The sequence below is a fragment of the Erpetoichthys calabaricus genome, chromosome 10 (genome assembly GCF_900747795.2).
Source record: "Erpetoichthys calabaricus chromosome 10, fErpCal1.3, whole genome shotgun sequence".
NCBI classification, from domain to species: domain Eukaryota; kingdom Metazoa; phylum Chordata; class Cladistia; order Polypteriformes; family Polypteridae; genus Erpetoichthys; species Erpetoichthys calabaricus.
The window spans coordinates 160,950,165-160,967,042 of NC_041403.2; the positions used below are offsets into that span (position 1 = coordinate 160,950,165).

General features: G+C 42.8%; 1 protein-coding gene across 1 annotated transcript in view; it reads right to left on the reverse strand.

Annotated features, from left to right (window-relative positions):
• Positions 1 to 16,380, reverse strand: part of LOC114659682 (rho-related GTP-binding protein RhoF-like) — a 20,390-nt gene extending 4,010 nt beyond the window's left edge. The window contains exons 1-4 of the mRNA XM_028812287.2: positions 15,895 to 16,380; positions 9,677 to 9,764; positions 9,286 to 9,395; positions 5,167 to 5,301 (exon numbers count right to left, since the gene is read on the reverse strand). Coding sequence (XP_028668120.2) covers positions 5,167 to 5,301; positions 9,286 to 9,395; positions 9,677 to 9,764; positions 15,895 to 16,017 — 456 coding nt within the window. The 5' untranslated portion in view covers positions 16,018 to 16,380. The remainder of the gene's footprint in view (positions 1 to 5,166; positions 5,302 to 9,285; positions 9,396 to 9,676; positions 9,765 to 15,894) is intronic.
• Positions 16,381 to 16,878: the final 498 nt, after the last annotated feature.

The window sequence follows — 16,878 nt, forward strand, 5'->3', positions numbered from 1 at the left end:
TATGTATATGTGTGTGTGTATATATGTTGATATGTGTATATATATATATATATGTATATATGTGGATGTGTATATGTAGATATGTATATAAACATATATACATATATATGTATATATATATTTATGTGTGTCTGTGTGTATATATATATATATATATATATATATATATATATGACAGCAACACTCATAACAATGACAACACAATTACATTGACAATCATGTTACGTTATTTTTAAAATGTTTCCTTTTCTTTTTCATAACCTCTTTAACACACTACTTCCCTGCTGCGAAGCGCGGGTATTTTGCTAGTATAGTATATCTGTCATCAAAAACTCCATCCATTTTCTACCACTTATGCAGGTCACAGGGAAAGCAGTCTAAGTAAAGATGCCCAGACGTTACTTTTCCCCTCCACCTTCTCCAACTGCTCCAAGGGGATATTGAGTCCACCTGGGAGATATAATCACTCCAACATGTCTTGGGTCTCCTTCCAGTTGGATATGCCCAAAAAAACCTGTGCAGTGAGGCATCCTAATCAGATGCCCAAACCACCTCAACTGATACCTTTCAATACAGAGGAGTAGCAGCTCTATTTTGAGCTCATCAACAAATGTCTGTGCTCCTCACCCAACTTCTAAGTCTGAGCCCAGACACCCTGCAAAGAAAGCTCATGTCCACAGCTTGTATCCACGATATAGCTCTCTCAGTCACCACCCAAAACTTGTGGCCATAGGTTATGTGAAGGAACACAAATCGAGAGCCTTCAGCTCCGCTCTCTCTTCACTATGACTGACCTGTGCAATGTCTGCATAACTTGTGATGCTGCTCCTATCCACCTGTCAATTTCTCAGTCCCCTCTTCCCTCATTTCAGAACAAGACCACATGATAGTTAAACCTCCTCTGTTTGAGCGTGCTTCTCCTCCTCAACCCTAAGTGGCCACTCCATCCTTTTTCCAGCTGAGAATCATAACCTCAGACTTGGAGGTGCTTATCCTCAAAAAAAAAAACCTCGGCCACAATCCATCCCAGTGGAATTAGTTTTGAGTGTTTATTTTGATTGTGTTGGTGACTTCATTCCAGTGTCATCTTGGATTATTAATTATCTATGAACCTCAAGATTTTGTGGAGTTTTTTTCCATAGCCACGGCCATATTGTGTAAAATGACATTACCCTCTGCAACCCACATGATCGGTGTCATCACGACATGTGATGTTGGTCTGTTTAAGATGGTTTTGCATGTATACTGGTTATATGAGTGTTTGGTAAATTAAAAAATAAATAAATAAATCTAAGCCTCATATTCTATAGATTTGGTCAGGGGCAAAAACTCCAAAGACATTGCAACATTTATTTATGATAACAATTTCTGATTAGAGTTTTGGGTTTGGTACGCGGTTTCAATTTTAAATTCAGTTTTGTCTATGATTCTGTCTCCTTAATTGTAAATCCATCTCTTGGTTGTTTTTTGTTAATAATAATAAAATGAACTCCACTAATATATTGCCAGGCTGGATGCTACTTCTGCCCATGGCCAGTGATGACACCAGAGATACTGGGATATTTGTAATCCAAGGATAGAATGTTTTAGTCTCCTTATTAAACTGCCCAGCTTGCCCTTATGATATTCCAGGAGGGGAAGGGCAGCCAGCTGGCATAGGTCATCACTGTGACTTTTTCTGATTTTTGACTATGAATTGACTGTAAAAAACCAACTGTGGGACCCTCCCGAGAGGTTTAATTTTCTCAGGAAATGTTGGTCACTAGCACTATTGCAAAGTGATTTCTACTGCCAATGGAAAGTGACACCCGAAATATTGGGAGCCTTGAAATTCTACAGAATTCAGTCTACTTCTTACTACAGTATGTTCACCCTATACTTAAAATACTGAAGAATGGGGGAGGCTGATTGGTTGGCCTAAGCCACCAGAATTGTGACATTCTATTATAACTTACCATGCATCCCACCAGAAGTATAATTCCATCAGGAACACAGCTCACCCCGGAGTTACCATTTCCTGACCTCTGTCATCAACTGATCATTTCTTAATTACTGTATAATGTTAATGGACTTGTGTTGTGATTTTGTTTTACGTTAATCTTACTGAAATTGTGATCTTTTTCTGTGTGTTCATATGTATAAATTGATTTATTTATAGGGCTCTGCACCTGTACTCCGTGAGGAGCACTATGCAAAATTAAACTAATTGTAATACTTCTGATACTGAAAAGTACTTTATATATAGAAATATAATTTATAGAGCCTAAGTGCTGACATCTCCCTTTATACACAACATTTAGATCAGCACTTTGATCTATAGGCGGATTATGCACGGGCTGTAGGGGTCCTGAAATTATTCAAAATATCCATCCATCCATCCATCCATCCATTGTCTCCCGCTTATCCGAGGACGGGTTGCGGGGGCAGCAGCTTGAGCAGAGATGCCCAGACTTCCCTCTCCCCGGCCACTTCTTCTAGCTCTTCCGGGAGAATCCCAAGGCGTTCCCAGGCCAGTCGAGAGACATAGTCCCTCCAATGTGTCCTGGGTCTTCCCCGGGGCCTCCTCCCGGTTAGACGTGCCCGGAACACCTCACCAGGGAGGCGTCCAGGAGGCATCCTGATCAGATGCCTGAGCCACCTCATCTGACTCCTCTCGATGCGGAGGAGCAGCGGCTCTACTCTGAGCCCCTCTCGGATGACTGAGCTTCTCACCCTATCTTTAAGGGAAAGCCCAGACACCCTGCGGAGGAAACTCATTTCAGCTGCTTGTATTCGCGATCTCGTTCTTTCGGTCACTACCCATAGCTCATGACCATAGGTGAGGGTAGGAACATAGATCGACTGGTAAATTGAGAGCTTCGCCTTGCGGCTCAGCTCCTTTTTCACCACGACAGACCGATGCAACGCCCGCATTACTGCGGATGCCTCACCGATCCGCCTGTCGATCTCACGCTCCATTCTTCCCTCACTCGTGAACAAGACCCCGAGATACTTGAACTCCTCCACTTGGGGCAGGATCTCGCTACCAACCCTGAGAGGGCACTCCACCCTTTTCCGGCTGAGGACCATGGTCTCGGATTTGGAGGTGCAAAACAAACCTCCAATGATGGAAAACAATTTTGGACGCCGTTTTCCCTTGCCCGGACACGGGTCACCGGGGCCCCACTCTGGAGCCAGGCCTGGAGGTGGGGCTCGATGGCGAGCGCCTGGTGGCCAGGCCTGCACCCATGGGGCTTGGCCGGGCACAGCCCGAAGAGGCAACGTGGGTCCCCCTTCCCATGGGCTCACCACCTATGGGAGGGGCCAAGGAGGTCGGGTGCAGTGTGAGTTGGGTGGTGGCTGAAGGCGGGGACCTTGGCGGTCCGATCCTCGGCTACAGAAGCTGGCTATTCAAAATATATAAAAAAAAATTCAGATGTGAGCATCAATAGGCTTTGTGCCCTAGGATCCAAGTTACCCAAACTATTCTATAACATTTCAGTAATTATTTACAGCTCTGATGCCGATTTTCTGATCATAAAATAGGTCATCTTGATAGCAATTGACAAGAAGAATTCATAATTATTTGCAGAATTACGGTATTTGATGGTTCCTCTAGAGTGCCTCTTGCTCTTGCACAATTTGGCTCAAAAACTTATCAGCACATCGCCATCTCATAACAGGTTTAAGTGTTGAGTTTGGTATTATTCCGTCCAGCCGTTTTAGCTCTAGACCGTCCTCAAGAAACTGTGACACACAGACAAGTACACACCCATCATCGTGATATCGATGTTTTCACTATCAGGGACCCTAAAACGTCAAGATCCGGTCATTGAAATTTTTGATGAATCTAAAGCTTTTGCTCCTCACCCATAGATAATAGGTTATGGTGGTGGAGGGCACAAAGCAAAACTACAGTATTTGTTGTTTGTTTTTCAGATAAATATTTCTGCCACTAGACTGGCTGATCAAGTCCCCCTTGACCCCTTGATGGTTATCCCTGTGCTAACTTGTCCACCTCTAGTCCCACCCACGCTGTCATCGACGAGTTTACATGTCTCTGGTGAACTACAGGTAGTGACAGACTGTGTCTGTTTTAACAGCATTTATGGCTGCCAGGAAAGATGGATATGGACTGTCAAGAGCATTAAGTGAACGAAACCCACAGAAATGGCCAAAGACGTCATCATAGCTACTACTGATAGTGAAGCTTACAAAGCTGTGGAAACTGGTCAGGTCAGATCAGGTTGGGGAGCATGTACTGGTACAGCATGTTGCCGCACCCACCACACGACAACATAGCTTGGGATCTTGGTTGGCAACCCTTCCCAGGCAGATACACGGCCCAGTCCCACCTTCCCAGAAATGACCATCTATCTGCTACAGCCAGGTGTTACGTGGGCTCCCCCTTGGCCTTGTCCAGCCACTCGGGTCATCAACATTGAGGATCCTGCGAGCCAGATCACCCTCGGAGAATCACGCAACATGGCTGTAGTGCCGTAACTGACGGTCCCTCTCAATGCAGGTAATGTGCCTCATTCGAAACACCATGAGCAACCACTCATTCAACACAAAGTCAAACCAGCGATACCCAAGAATTCTCCGAAGAGACACAGTACTGAAGGGGTCCAGTCTTCATTTCAGATAGTGTCCATGTTTCACAACCATATGACTAAACAGGGGGTGTGGTGCTCCTGATATCTCTGTGGCACTCCCTGTTATGGAAACAGGTGACAGTAATTCCAGTAGCTAAAAACCAAAACCCGAAAATCCTTAAATCCTAAAATGACTTCAGGCTAGTTGCTCTGACATCACTGTGTACGAAATCATTTGAAAAACTTTTAGAGAAGGAGCTGGCTACATCATCAACACTTTCCCACCCTGCTTCATTCATTGGACTGTAAATGGATCGTGCAACAAGGCAGACTTCAGATGTGATAGCCACCAAATTATATTACATTTGGATTATCTCTGTCAGAAAACAGAAAGGCAAGTGAATGCTGAAGTTCTGTATGACCACATTTTAAATAAGGCTGATGTCCCATACATCTGATGCTCACTGTTCTCTACTGTATCACAACATTTTTCCCTGTTATCCAAACTGGAACACAAATATTTTTTGAGTTTCTCCATCAGTGAGTAAGTATGAGACTCACCAGTCAGCTGGTAATATGCCGATTAGATTACCTGAGAGTAGGTAATGGGCTCAAATCCACTCTCTCGTAACTTGCGCAGGTGGATTTTATCTTTACGTAAGTCTGTCTTGCAGCCGACGAGCAAGAATGGAACCCCTCTGCAGAAATGTTTAACTTCAGGATGCCACTTTAAAAGAGAAGGGAGACGGGATGAGGGTACACAGAGATTATTGAATTCTTTTTTGAAAGAACAGAGCTGTGTCTATAAGAAGACAAATAACATTTGCATGAGAAAGAAGAAGCCAGAATAAACAACACATGGAAACAATATTTCATCTACTATTTCACATTTGTACATTGGATATCCACATTTTCAAATATTATCCCCACTTTTAAAAATGTGATGTGATTATTTAAGGTTTATAAAAATAGCTGTGAGTGGCACGATGGCACAGTGGTAGCTGCTGCCTCGCAGTAAGGAGACCATGGTTTGTGTCCCAGGTCCTCCTTGTGTGGAGTTTCCATGGTCTCCCCATGTCTGTGTGGGTTTCCTCCTGGTGCTCCAGTTTCTTCTTACTGGCCAATGACATACAGTTTAGTTGAACTGGTCACACTAGATTGGCCCTAGTGTGTGTTTGGCATATAGGTGTGTGTGTGTTCACCCTGTGATGGACTGCCGAAATGTCAACGATTTGCTCCTGCCTTGCGCCCTGTGCTAGCTGGGATAGGCTCCAGCACCCACCATGACCCTAGTCTGGATTAAGTGGGTTAGAATATGACTTGACGAGATCAGGCACATTCACACTGGTATGGCTGTACGATAATCACCTTTTTGTTCCCTCTCAAACCTACACAGTATTTAATATTTGGATAACATTCAGGATTAAAACACTTAGAGAGACTTTGCATCTTATGAACAGTTATGCTTCAAATTTAATTTCCCAGCAACACATTTTTCCACTACTTTCAAATCAGAAACTTTTTTAATAGGAACCTACTCAATTTTCCACACCTCCCACCCAATTCTATTCCAGGGACAATACTGATTAGTCTTGAAGACACAAACAGCATCTCAATAATATATAAAAACATATTTAAGTCTCTTCCTTTAAAACAGCTGAGGGTACAGCAGGGAAAGGATGCTTCACTTAGTATCTCAGAAAAGGAGTGGAAGGTAGCCATGCATAGAATATACTCCAGCTCCATACACACAAAGTATTTGATCATTCAACTTAAAATCTTTCATCAATCACTTTTATCTCGTTTAAAATTTTCCAAAATGTATCCAGGGCACAATCCATCCTGCAAACATTGCAATCGAGCTCCAGCCTCACTGGGGCCACATGTTTTGGAAGTGCACCAAATTAACATCATTTTAGATAAAAATCTCTGAATGCTCATCAGACGGCTTTGGTGTCACAATTACTTGTAATCCATTAACAGCAGTGCTTGGTGGACTCCCAGATAGGCTTAAAGTGGAGAAGGACAACTTGATTGTAATTGCCTTTAACACACTACCAGCACATAGACTTACAGTATCTTGCTCAACTGGAAGAATCCCAGCCCACCTGTTATAAGTCAATGGGTAATCGATGTTCTGTAGGATTTGAAATTGGAAAAAAACTAATTCTGGTTTAGAGAATCTATTTAAAACTCTTTTTAAATATACTAGGGGGCTCTGCCCCCGACTCGCTTTGCTCACCAACCCCCCCGGGCGGGTGCTACGCGTTAAGTCACTTCGCGGCTCTGCCGCTCGCGTATGAGGAAGCGGATGTACAATTTAAACAGATTGTTATTTTCATGGGAATTATTACATATGCATAATAGACCTAACTATTTTACATTACAGTGAGTAATTAACCATAGTAAAAAAATAGTAAAACATAATAAATTGAAAGAAAATTATGTTTCATGTTATGTTAGAGGTTTTCATTGCATTATACATTTTCATTCTGTTTGGCTTTGAAATTAACATGCAGATACTTTTTAAACTTAATTTCATTTAAAACAATATTTGGAATTAACTTTTCATCAATATTGCATTGAATTTTGATTCCGTGTTTGGTGTTGCATCATGACAACGTAACGTATAACTGCCCGTGAGTGAATATCGTTTCTTTCTCTCTAATAAATAAACCAACTTTTCGAATGTTTGTCCCTGTGATTTGTTAATTGTCGTAGCAAAAGCTATTCTAACAGGAAACTGTCAACGTTTTGGCATATCACAATCTCCTTTGGTGTCTAATATTATCCGTGGAAGATGTACTACATTAATTTCTTGTCACCTGTTAAAATTTTACATGTCAGAATTGTTCGACCAATTTTGAATACAATTAATCTTGTCCTATTGCATAGCCAATCACTCATACATAAATTACGCAATAACATTACGATACATCCTTCTTTCAACAGTAATTCGGCCGGTGGAAGACTGGACGATGTTAATGGTTGTAGATATTCTTCATGATATTGTAAATTGATATTTTCATCTTCTGCACCATCACCACCAACTGTTTCAGCATAGTCTATTGATATGCATTTAACCAATTTGTCATGTAACCGATCCAACAATTTTTGCGTTAATTTGTTTGACTTCATTGTTTCTCGGTGCTAGGAATGCCCATGTACTCATTTCTTCTGTTGATAATCCTTCGGGATGAAATTCTTCAATAAGATTTGGACATAATAAGTCTTCTTTTATTGGGAACTTAAAGTGAAGAAAACGTAAAAATTTATAAGCACTGAGAGCGCAGGAACTGTGTCTGACAAAAGCATTTGCATGAATGAGAGGTGAGAGGACTGCAGGCATGGACCGTTAACTGTAAATGATTGAGAGGAGGGCGGGACTTGAAAAAATCTCTTGGCAATAGTCTCGTCTCAAGATTTTCTTTTATAATAGAGAGATCTAATTAATACAATTATAGAATAAGCGTTTATATTGGGGAGAAGGACATTCTCCCTTGCTTGTTGTTTTTAAAGATTTGTTCTTGCTGTTGGCTCTCCTCTCTTTCTCTTGGGTGGGAGTTGAATTCTGTTTTGTTAAGTTCGACTTCATGGTATGTAATGTCATCTTCTTTCTTGCAGAAGTTAGACTTGATTGTATGGAAGGTTATTTTCTTCAAATAAAAATTTTTAAAAAAGACGACATAAATAGTTGCATGTTAATATAATGTTCTTAATGATCAACAGATATTGTTTTTAAACTTTATACAGTAAGTTGGTTAGATACTAAAAAGACTACTGTAGCCAAGCATGGAAACCTGAGCCTTTCCTGCTGCAGGTGCCATAAGAGAAGAATTAAATGCGTGTGGGGCGCTGCTCCATCACAGAATCCAGAAGGATGTGGGATGGAAACAGTTCCAGGTTCATAGACTCTCATTATCAAACTGGAGATATGTGGCAAAGAAACTCTCTATAATCAAAAGTAACTTTCTCCAAATCGCTCATTCCAACTTTGTATCTTTACACTCGCATAGGAGTAACATACAAACATCGCATAGATAGCCACCACCTCGCCCTGCCCTCTCACTGTGATGTATATTGAAATCTTAGTAAATGAGGGACAGCAGAAACCTCAGTTTTTCTTTAAAACACCTTGTACTTAACAGTATGGTTCTACTTGTGTGCCGTGGCACAGTAGTGCACCATGAGAGCTATCCAGGTGTGCCATGTAAATAATATTGTAACACAACCTGGGTCTAATTCTGAGAGTGACAAGCTCCTCAGGAGGTTGAGTATTGTCAGAGGAGGACAGAACTACCTGGAGAAGCTGGCTTAAAAGCAGCACCACGATAATGATGCTGCAGACACAGCACTTAGAGCACTTCAGACGCATCTCCTGGGTGCTACAGTCCATCTGCCTGGATGGACTCCGCGAGTCTCACAGGGCTGGTGAATAGTGGAGTGGGCATACGAGTTGCCTTTGAGGCAGAGAGGGGCGGGCAGAGGGATGAAGCAACTGGGGATGCGCCCAAAGTGCTCACTGAGCTCCGTGTCTGCAAACGCTGATGTCAGAGCTGCTTTTTAGCAGCTTTACTGCTAGTCCCGCCACTTCGGAGAATCCAGGAAGTGTATAAGATAGAATGTTTTTTGTGGTTAGTAGAACAGTGGTGTGTCTTGGGATGTTTTGGGTTAGTCCAAATGCAATTTGCCCAGCATGAGGCCGCCTCACCTTCGTCAAGACATTTTCATAGCTGTTGGGGTTGGTGACGTCATAGCAGATGAGTACCACATTGGCGCCCGTATAGGACAGGGGGCGGAGCCTATCATACTCTTCTTGGCCTATTAGAACAGAGTACAAAACATCACACGCATGACCCGACTTAACAGAATAGACAGATAGATATATAGATAGATAGATAGATAGATAGATAGATAGATAGATAGATAGATAGATAGATAGATAGATAGATAGATAGATAGAACTTTACACAAGCTTGAGAAAAAGAAAGAAATATAAATAAATTGGTTAATAATCTTAAAAACAAAAAAAATCCCATAAAAGAAGAGAGAGAGAGAGATAGCTCCTGAATGATAGGAAGTTAAGGATTTCTGAGACATACCTGCTGTGTCCCACAGGTGGACTTCAGCTTTCTGACTTCCTGAAGTGACATTAGCCGTGTACCTCTCAAAAACTGTGGGGATGTAATCCTGAGGAAATAAAAGCAGCAGGCGATTTCAGTTTGTGAGGGTGAGATGAACACGTGGGCAGAATGGGAGTACTGAACTCTTTAGAAGTATTAAGAAACAGGAGACATCTGGTGGGAGCAGTGGGTACAATTAGGCAAAAGAGCTGAATTTGACAGGACAGATTGTTAAGGTAGACTAGTAGACATGGGAGAAAAGACCAGATTTTACCTTTGTAATGGTTAGTATTGTGCCCTGCGGTGGGCTGGTGCCCTGCCCAGGATTTGTTCCTGCCTTGTGCCCTGTGCTGGCTGGAAATGGCTCCTGCAGACCCCTGTGACCCTGTGTTAGAATATAGCGGGTTGGATAATGGAGGGATGGATGGTTAGTATTGAGAGAGCAGCAGACATGGAAGACAGACGTGAACACAGAGTGTTAATAGTAGACAGACAGACAGGAAGCAGTTAATGGAGTTCAATGGAATTGTCAAAAGAGTGAGAGCAGTGAGCTACCATACCCCAGTTTAATATTGAACAGCATATTCCCTGCAAGGTAGGTGGAGATCCTGGTAGAGAAGGAAAAATCTGAGCATAAAAAGATAGATATGAAGGCAGTACACTCACTGGGCTAAACAACATCTTTTAGACTTGGGTAGACAGAATCACGGGTAGGTTGGCATCACACCCAAACAGATTTGGCCATTAAGCGTTGTAACACTCTATGTTGTGGTCATCTGAAGGAATGACAGGGTGATACACGAATACATTTTAGAGTGTTTACTCAAGGTTTTAAACAAAATTAAGGCACGATGGCGTATAAAGGAAGCACAAAATACTGCCACCAAAATAGTGTGGCTAACTCCATTACAACTATTTAGTTTGTTGTTGGGTGAGAGTGGAACTCCTTTGCTCTGGTTGCTTGGGTAAGAAGTGATTCCTCCATCCTGGAGGTCGCACTTTTATGGGCCAGGAACCAGAAGGGGCGGAGTCAGTTGCCCTTATTGGGCGGTGTCTCTGCACTGTGGAGGAAGAAGAAGACGAGACAGTTAGTGGCAGCGCCCCCTCTCAGTCCAGGATGGTATCTCACACCAGGGAGGAACTCGGAGAGTGACCCTTGGACACTCACGCATGACAATGTATATACAGTCATTGAACAAATTCTTTGGTCCACAATACCAATGCTGGGTGAAGCCTTCTTTTGTTCTCAAAACAGCCTCAATTCTTTGAGCCATGGCTTCGACAAAATGTTGGAAGCATTCGCTTGAGAATCTCATCCAGGTTGACATGATTGCATTACTCAGTTTCTGCAGATCTGTCATGCTTTGAATCTCCCGTTCTACCATATCCCCAAGGTTCAGAGTCAGATTCATTGACTGAAGGACACTGAACTCATTGTCATTTTCATGAAACCAGTTTTGAGATGGCTTTTGCTTTGTGACATGCTGCAATATCATGCAGGAAGTACCCATCAGCAGATGGTTAAATTAAGGCCATGAAGGGATGCCAATGGTCAGCAACAATACTCAAACAGGTTGTAGCATTCAAGTTATGGTTGATTGATACTAATGGGCCCAAAATGTGCCCAGATAACATTCCCCACACCATTACACCATCACCACCAGCATGAACTGTTGACACAAGGCAGGTTGAGTATGTGGATTGGATGCATGCTGTTAGTATCTACCATCTGCATGCCTTAGCTGAAATTGAGATTCTTCAGACCAGGCTACGTTTTTCTAATCGTCGGCCATCCAATTCTGGTGAGCCTGTGCCCACTGCAGCCTCAGCTTTATGCTTTTGGCTGACAGGAGTGGAATCCAAAGTGGTCTTCTGCTGTTGTAGCCCATCTGCCTCAAGGTTTGACGTGTTGTGCACTCTGAGGTGCTTGTCTGCTCACCACAGTTATACAAAGTGCTAATCTGAGTTACCGTAGCATTTCTGTCAGCTCAAACCAATCCGGCCATTCCTCTCTAACCTCTCCCATCAAGAAGGTGTTTCTCTCCATAGAACTGCTGATCACTAGGTGGTTTTTTTTTTGTTTTGTTTTGTTTTTCACACCACAAAGACACAATGCAACTCCTTCTGACCTTCTCTATACTTCTCCATCAACACCCTTAGAGCAAACATTGCATCTGTGGTGCTCTTTTTTGGGGTTTGTTATATGGGTTGGAGACGGTGACACTGACCAGAAAACAGGAGACAGAGTTGGAGGTGGCAAAGTTAAAGATGTTAAGATTTGCATTGGGGGTGACGAGGATGGACAGGATTAGAAATGAGGACTTTAGAGGGTCAGCTCAAGTTGGACGGTAGAGAGACAAAGTCAGAGAGGCGAGATTGCGTTGGTTTGAACATGTGCAGAGGAGAGATGCTGGGTATATTGGGAGAAGGGTGCTAAGGATAGAGCTGCCAGGGAAGAGGAAGGCCTAAGAGAAGGTTTATGGATGTGGAGTTAGAGGACATGCAGGTGATGGGTGTGACAGAGCAAGATGGAGAGAACAGATAGATGATCCGCTGTGGCAGTCCCTGATGGGAGTGGCCGAAAGAAGAAGAAGACACCATTCTCAGTAAGCGTTGCAGACTGTTGTTTGTGAAAATAACAGGAGATCAGCAGTTACAGAAATACTCAAACCAGCCTGTCTGGCACCATAGTCAAAATCACATTTTTTCCCCCCATTTTAGTGTTTGATGTGAATATTAACTGAAGTTCCTGACCTGCATCTGCAGGATTTGATGCATTGTGCTGCAGCCACGTGATTGGCTGATTAGAGAGTTGCATGGATAAGCAGGTACAGGTGCACAGGTGTTCTGAATTATTTGCGCTATGAGTTTTCATAATTGATAGATGTTTTTTTTTTTTACTGATCCCAATGGGTCTTTATCACAGCAGTTACAGCACACATCTTGCCTGAAGAAGGGGCCTGAGCTGCCTTGAAAGCTTGCACATTGTAATCTTGTTAGTTACCCAATAAAAGGGGTCATTTTGCTTGACTTCTCATTGAGTCCATAATGGCTAACACGGTGCAACACCCACCCTACTACTACAAGCATACAGCACACAAACTGGAGACTGTTACAGCATTTCAAACCACCTACTGTACATAGACAGACGGGGACCACTAAGTTAATAAATAATTTGAGTAAACTGTCTTGATTTAGGAGTCTGGACAGATCATCTGAATTGAATGGAAGCACTGGGTGATTTGGTATTGGAGAGAATGATATGATGGTTTATGAAGAGAGGAAAATGGAAGCAATGAGCAGGAAAATCAAATTATTTGGGTAGCACTTGGAAATAGTGATTGAAAGCCTTTAACAATGCACTGAATTAAATGAACAAGTAGTGCATGGACTGACTAAATTACTTTAAACTCACAACCTCACGAGGTCCAGGCAACCTTAACAAAGGTACTGATTATTATTGGGCACAAGGATACAGAGATGAAGTTTTCCATTTCTAAGCCCCTTATTCAGGTTCCTAAATCTACCAAACCGCAAAGCTTTTGCTAATTCCAGTCACACTGCAGTGCATTGGTTGTGCCACCTCCTCTCCATTCCAGTCCTGATCGTGAACTTTAACCATTTAGCCACTTCTGCAGAAGTCGAGGCTTTGAATCACAAGTAGTAGGCCGGGAGAACAGCAAAGCCCAGCTAAGTCACCAGCCTCCATAGAACAGGGTGGCTTTGGTCAGATCGCCAGCCACTTACTCACCTGTGCTTTTATTGATAGATAGATAGATAGATAGATAGATAGATAGATAGATAGATAGATAGATAGATAGATAGATAGATAGATAGATAGATAGATAGATACTTTATTAATCCCAATGGGAAATTCACATTCTTCAGCAACAGCATACTGATACAATAAATAATACTAAATTAAAGAATGATAATAATGCAGGTGAAAAACAGACAATAACTTTGTATAATGTTAAATGTTAACGTTTACCCCCCCGGGTGGAATTGAAGAGTCGCATAGTTTTGGGGAGGAACGATCTCCTCAGTCTGTCAGTGGAGCAGGACAGTGACAGCAGTCTGTCGCTGAAGCTGCTCCTCTGTCTGGAGATGATCCTGTTCAGTGGATGCAGTGGATTTTCCATAATTGATAGGAGCCTGCTGAGTGCCCTTCGCTCTGCCACAGATGTCAAACTGTCCAGCTCCATGCCAACAATAGAGCCTGCCTTCCTCACCAGTTTGTCCAGGCGTGAGGCGTCCCTCTTCTTAATGCTGCCTCCCCAGCACACCACCGCGTAGAAGAGGGCGCTCGCCACAACCGTCTGATAGAACATCTGCAGCATCTTATTGCAGATGTTGAAGGACGCCAGCTTTCTAAGGAAGTATAGCTGGCTCTGTCCTTTCTTACACAGAGCATCAGTATTGGCAGTCCAGTCTAATTTATCATCCAGCTGCACTCCCAGATATTTAGTCTTAGTCTTTGTATAACACTCTTCAGACTGTGACAGGTGAGTCTAAGGGGAAATGTTCTCGTTTTATTAAAGCAAAGTCTTTAGGCACTCATTAGAAAATTACATGTAGATAGATAGATAGATAGATAGATAGATAGATAGATAGATAGATAGATAGATAGATAGATAGATAGATAGATAGTGAAGGAGTGAAAGAGAAAGTTAGCTAATTAGAAATGGGACGATTAGGCGGCCAGAATGTTGACTCAATGATAGACAATTTAGCCAGGACATTGGAGTTCCCAAAAATGGTTCCCCTGGTTTTCAGAAGAACACATGTGAAAGTTAACATACTGCCCAGGGCACAGAGTCCATGTCACTCTGAAGTCAATGACTTATTTGGCTGGCAATTTATTCCCAGCTGTGCTAGTCAGTTTCACCCCAGGTGCCCACATTAGGACTCCCATTCATTAGCTATGGGAATGTGCCAATCTTCGCCAGTGACTTTCACCCAGGTACTCATGTTGGACAGGTAAAACTTAACTGTATCCTAACAAAGACATCTGTCTTGTCACAAAACTGTGAAGGTTAGGGCAGCTCATCCCCACTTAATCCTTAACAGTGTCCTTTAAATATCACAGTAAATCTGAGTCTTTAGATATGGGAATGTGCCAAATTTTCCAGTCAGTTTCACCCTGGTACCCATGTTGAGCTGAGCAAAACTCAGCTGCAGCTTAGCAAAGTCTTCTGTATTTTCTCAAATGTTTAAAGATTTGAGTGGCCAAAAGGCACCTGACTATATATGGTGCCATTAAACATCACAGTAAATCCTAATAATTTGATATGGGGATGTGTTAACTTTGCCAGTCAATTTCATCCAGGTATCCACCTTGTACAGGGCAAAAGTCAACTGCAATTTAACAAAGATGTTTATATTTTCTTAAAACTGTAAAAAGTACAGTGGCCCAAAATGAGATAACTCATGTGCATTTTTAAAATGTGGCTTTTTTAACATGAACCTCGCATAAATACAGTCATGGGCCGACTTACGGCTCCACTTTACGTCGATCACGAAGTGTTCGGGTCGTTGCAGTTGAGGCTCTGTAGGTCTGGTGCGGGTCACCATTATTCACAATTGAACTGCCGGTACAGTTTAACACAATCCGATTTGCGAGGGTCAGTGGCCGCCGGCCGGGTCCGTGTAAATTAACCCGCAGCCGGTTGGCCCCCCTAAGCCAATGTTTCTCAACCACTGGGTTGGTTCGTGGGTCGGCTAAGCTATGAGCAGAGCTGCACGATGTTTCCCCGTTTCTAAGATAGTGAGCTCGTTTCAGCAAAGGTGGACTCCCGAGCGCGCGTGCTTCACCAGGGTGGTCTCCTCGATCACGCGTGTTTCACCAATGGTGAGTCGTCAGAGAATTAAAAAAAAAATGCAAAAGTCGGTCGTGTGGAACGGGACCACAAGCATCGTGTCTTTCTATTACCGTTAAATAAGTAACTGGTTTGCACATCGCGCTGCGTGAATAAGTAGATAACTGGAAGCGAGTTAAGCCACTTGTGCATGGCATTATATGAGGAACATAATGGAGCTATTGAGAAGCGGTAGTTTAACCGTGATGTATCCTGGAACTCGTGCACTCGCTCAAACCATCCTCCCCCCTAAAAAACCCTCCATACACACCGCTGATATTTTAACAATGGTCATCAACAGTTCACTTTATGATATTTTGCTCTAATAAGTGAACATACCTCCAAAAACTCCCCGCGGGCGAATGTCACCAGGAGAGACGTCTTGCCGCTACCCCCGTCTCCCACGATGACCGTCTTAATGGAAGGACCTTCGGTGTTTCGTTCTGTTCGCTGCGCATCCATCTGTGTGTAGCTTGGAGTCACCAATAAGTGGAAATTCAGTCCATCCTCATACAGTGGACGGGCTCATTGTTTTACATTTACCTTCTGTAACTGCAGCGGCCGCTTCGGTGGAGGAAGATCTGGACTCACTCGGCTGCAAATACTTGAACAGCTCCGAAGTGTATTTGCGTGGCGCTTTCACCGGTTCATAAAACAGACACGATTCAGTTCTGGACTTCAACGTGAAGCTGTATTTTTGTAGACTTTACAGCAATGGTACGTGGAAAAAAAGTTACCTGCGATCCGTTTCCCTTTCGCCTTTATTGCTGCAAAGCCACCGGAATGAGTGAAGGAATGAAATCCCTTATGGGAGAAGGGGCGGGGATGGGGCGGGGCTAAATGTCACTCTTGCGCATCTGTGAGTTTCGCTACATTTGTAGCAATGTGGCTCACATCGCGTGGCGCTACATTGAATAAGAAGTAATCCACAAGCGAGAAGACGGATTACTGAGCAGTAAAGAATGAGCATACAAAACAACTGAAATGTTTGACAAACAAGAGGAGAACTTTCAATCCATCATGCCCGTTTGGGTAGCCAAAACATTTTAAAAGTTGTCAAGGTAACTTCAGTTTTTGATTTTTAATGCAAGTCTTTTTGAAAACATATTTTCACTTTGTCATTACGGGTTATTGAGTGGGCCAAAATAACTAATTTGTCCATTTAAAATAAAATCAAAGGGTGGTGCAGTGGTAGCACTGAGGAGACCGAGGTTTGGATGCTCTGTGTGGACTGTGCATGTGGATGGGCCAAAATGATAGCCTGACAAGCCAAAACGGCAGATTTACTCATTTAACATTGAATCTACAACAGAATTAGGTGTG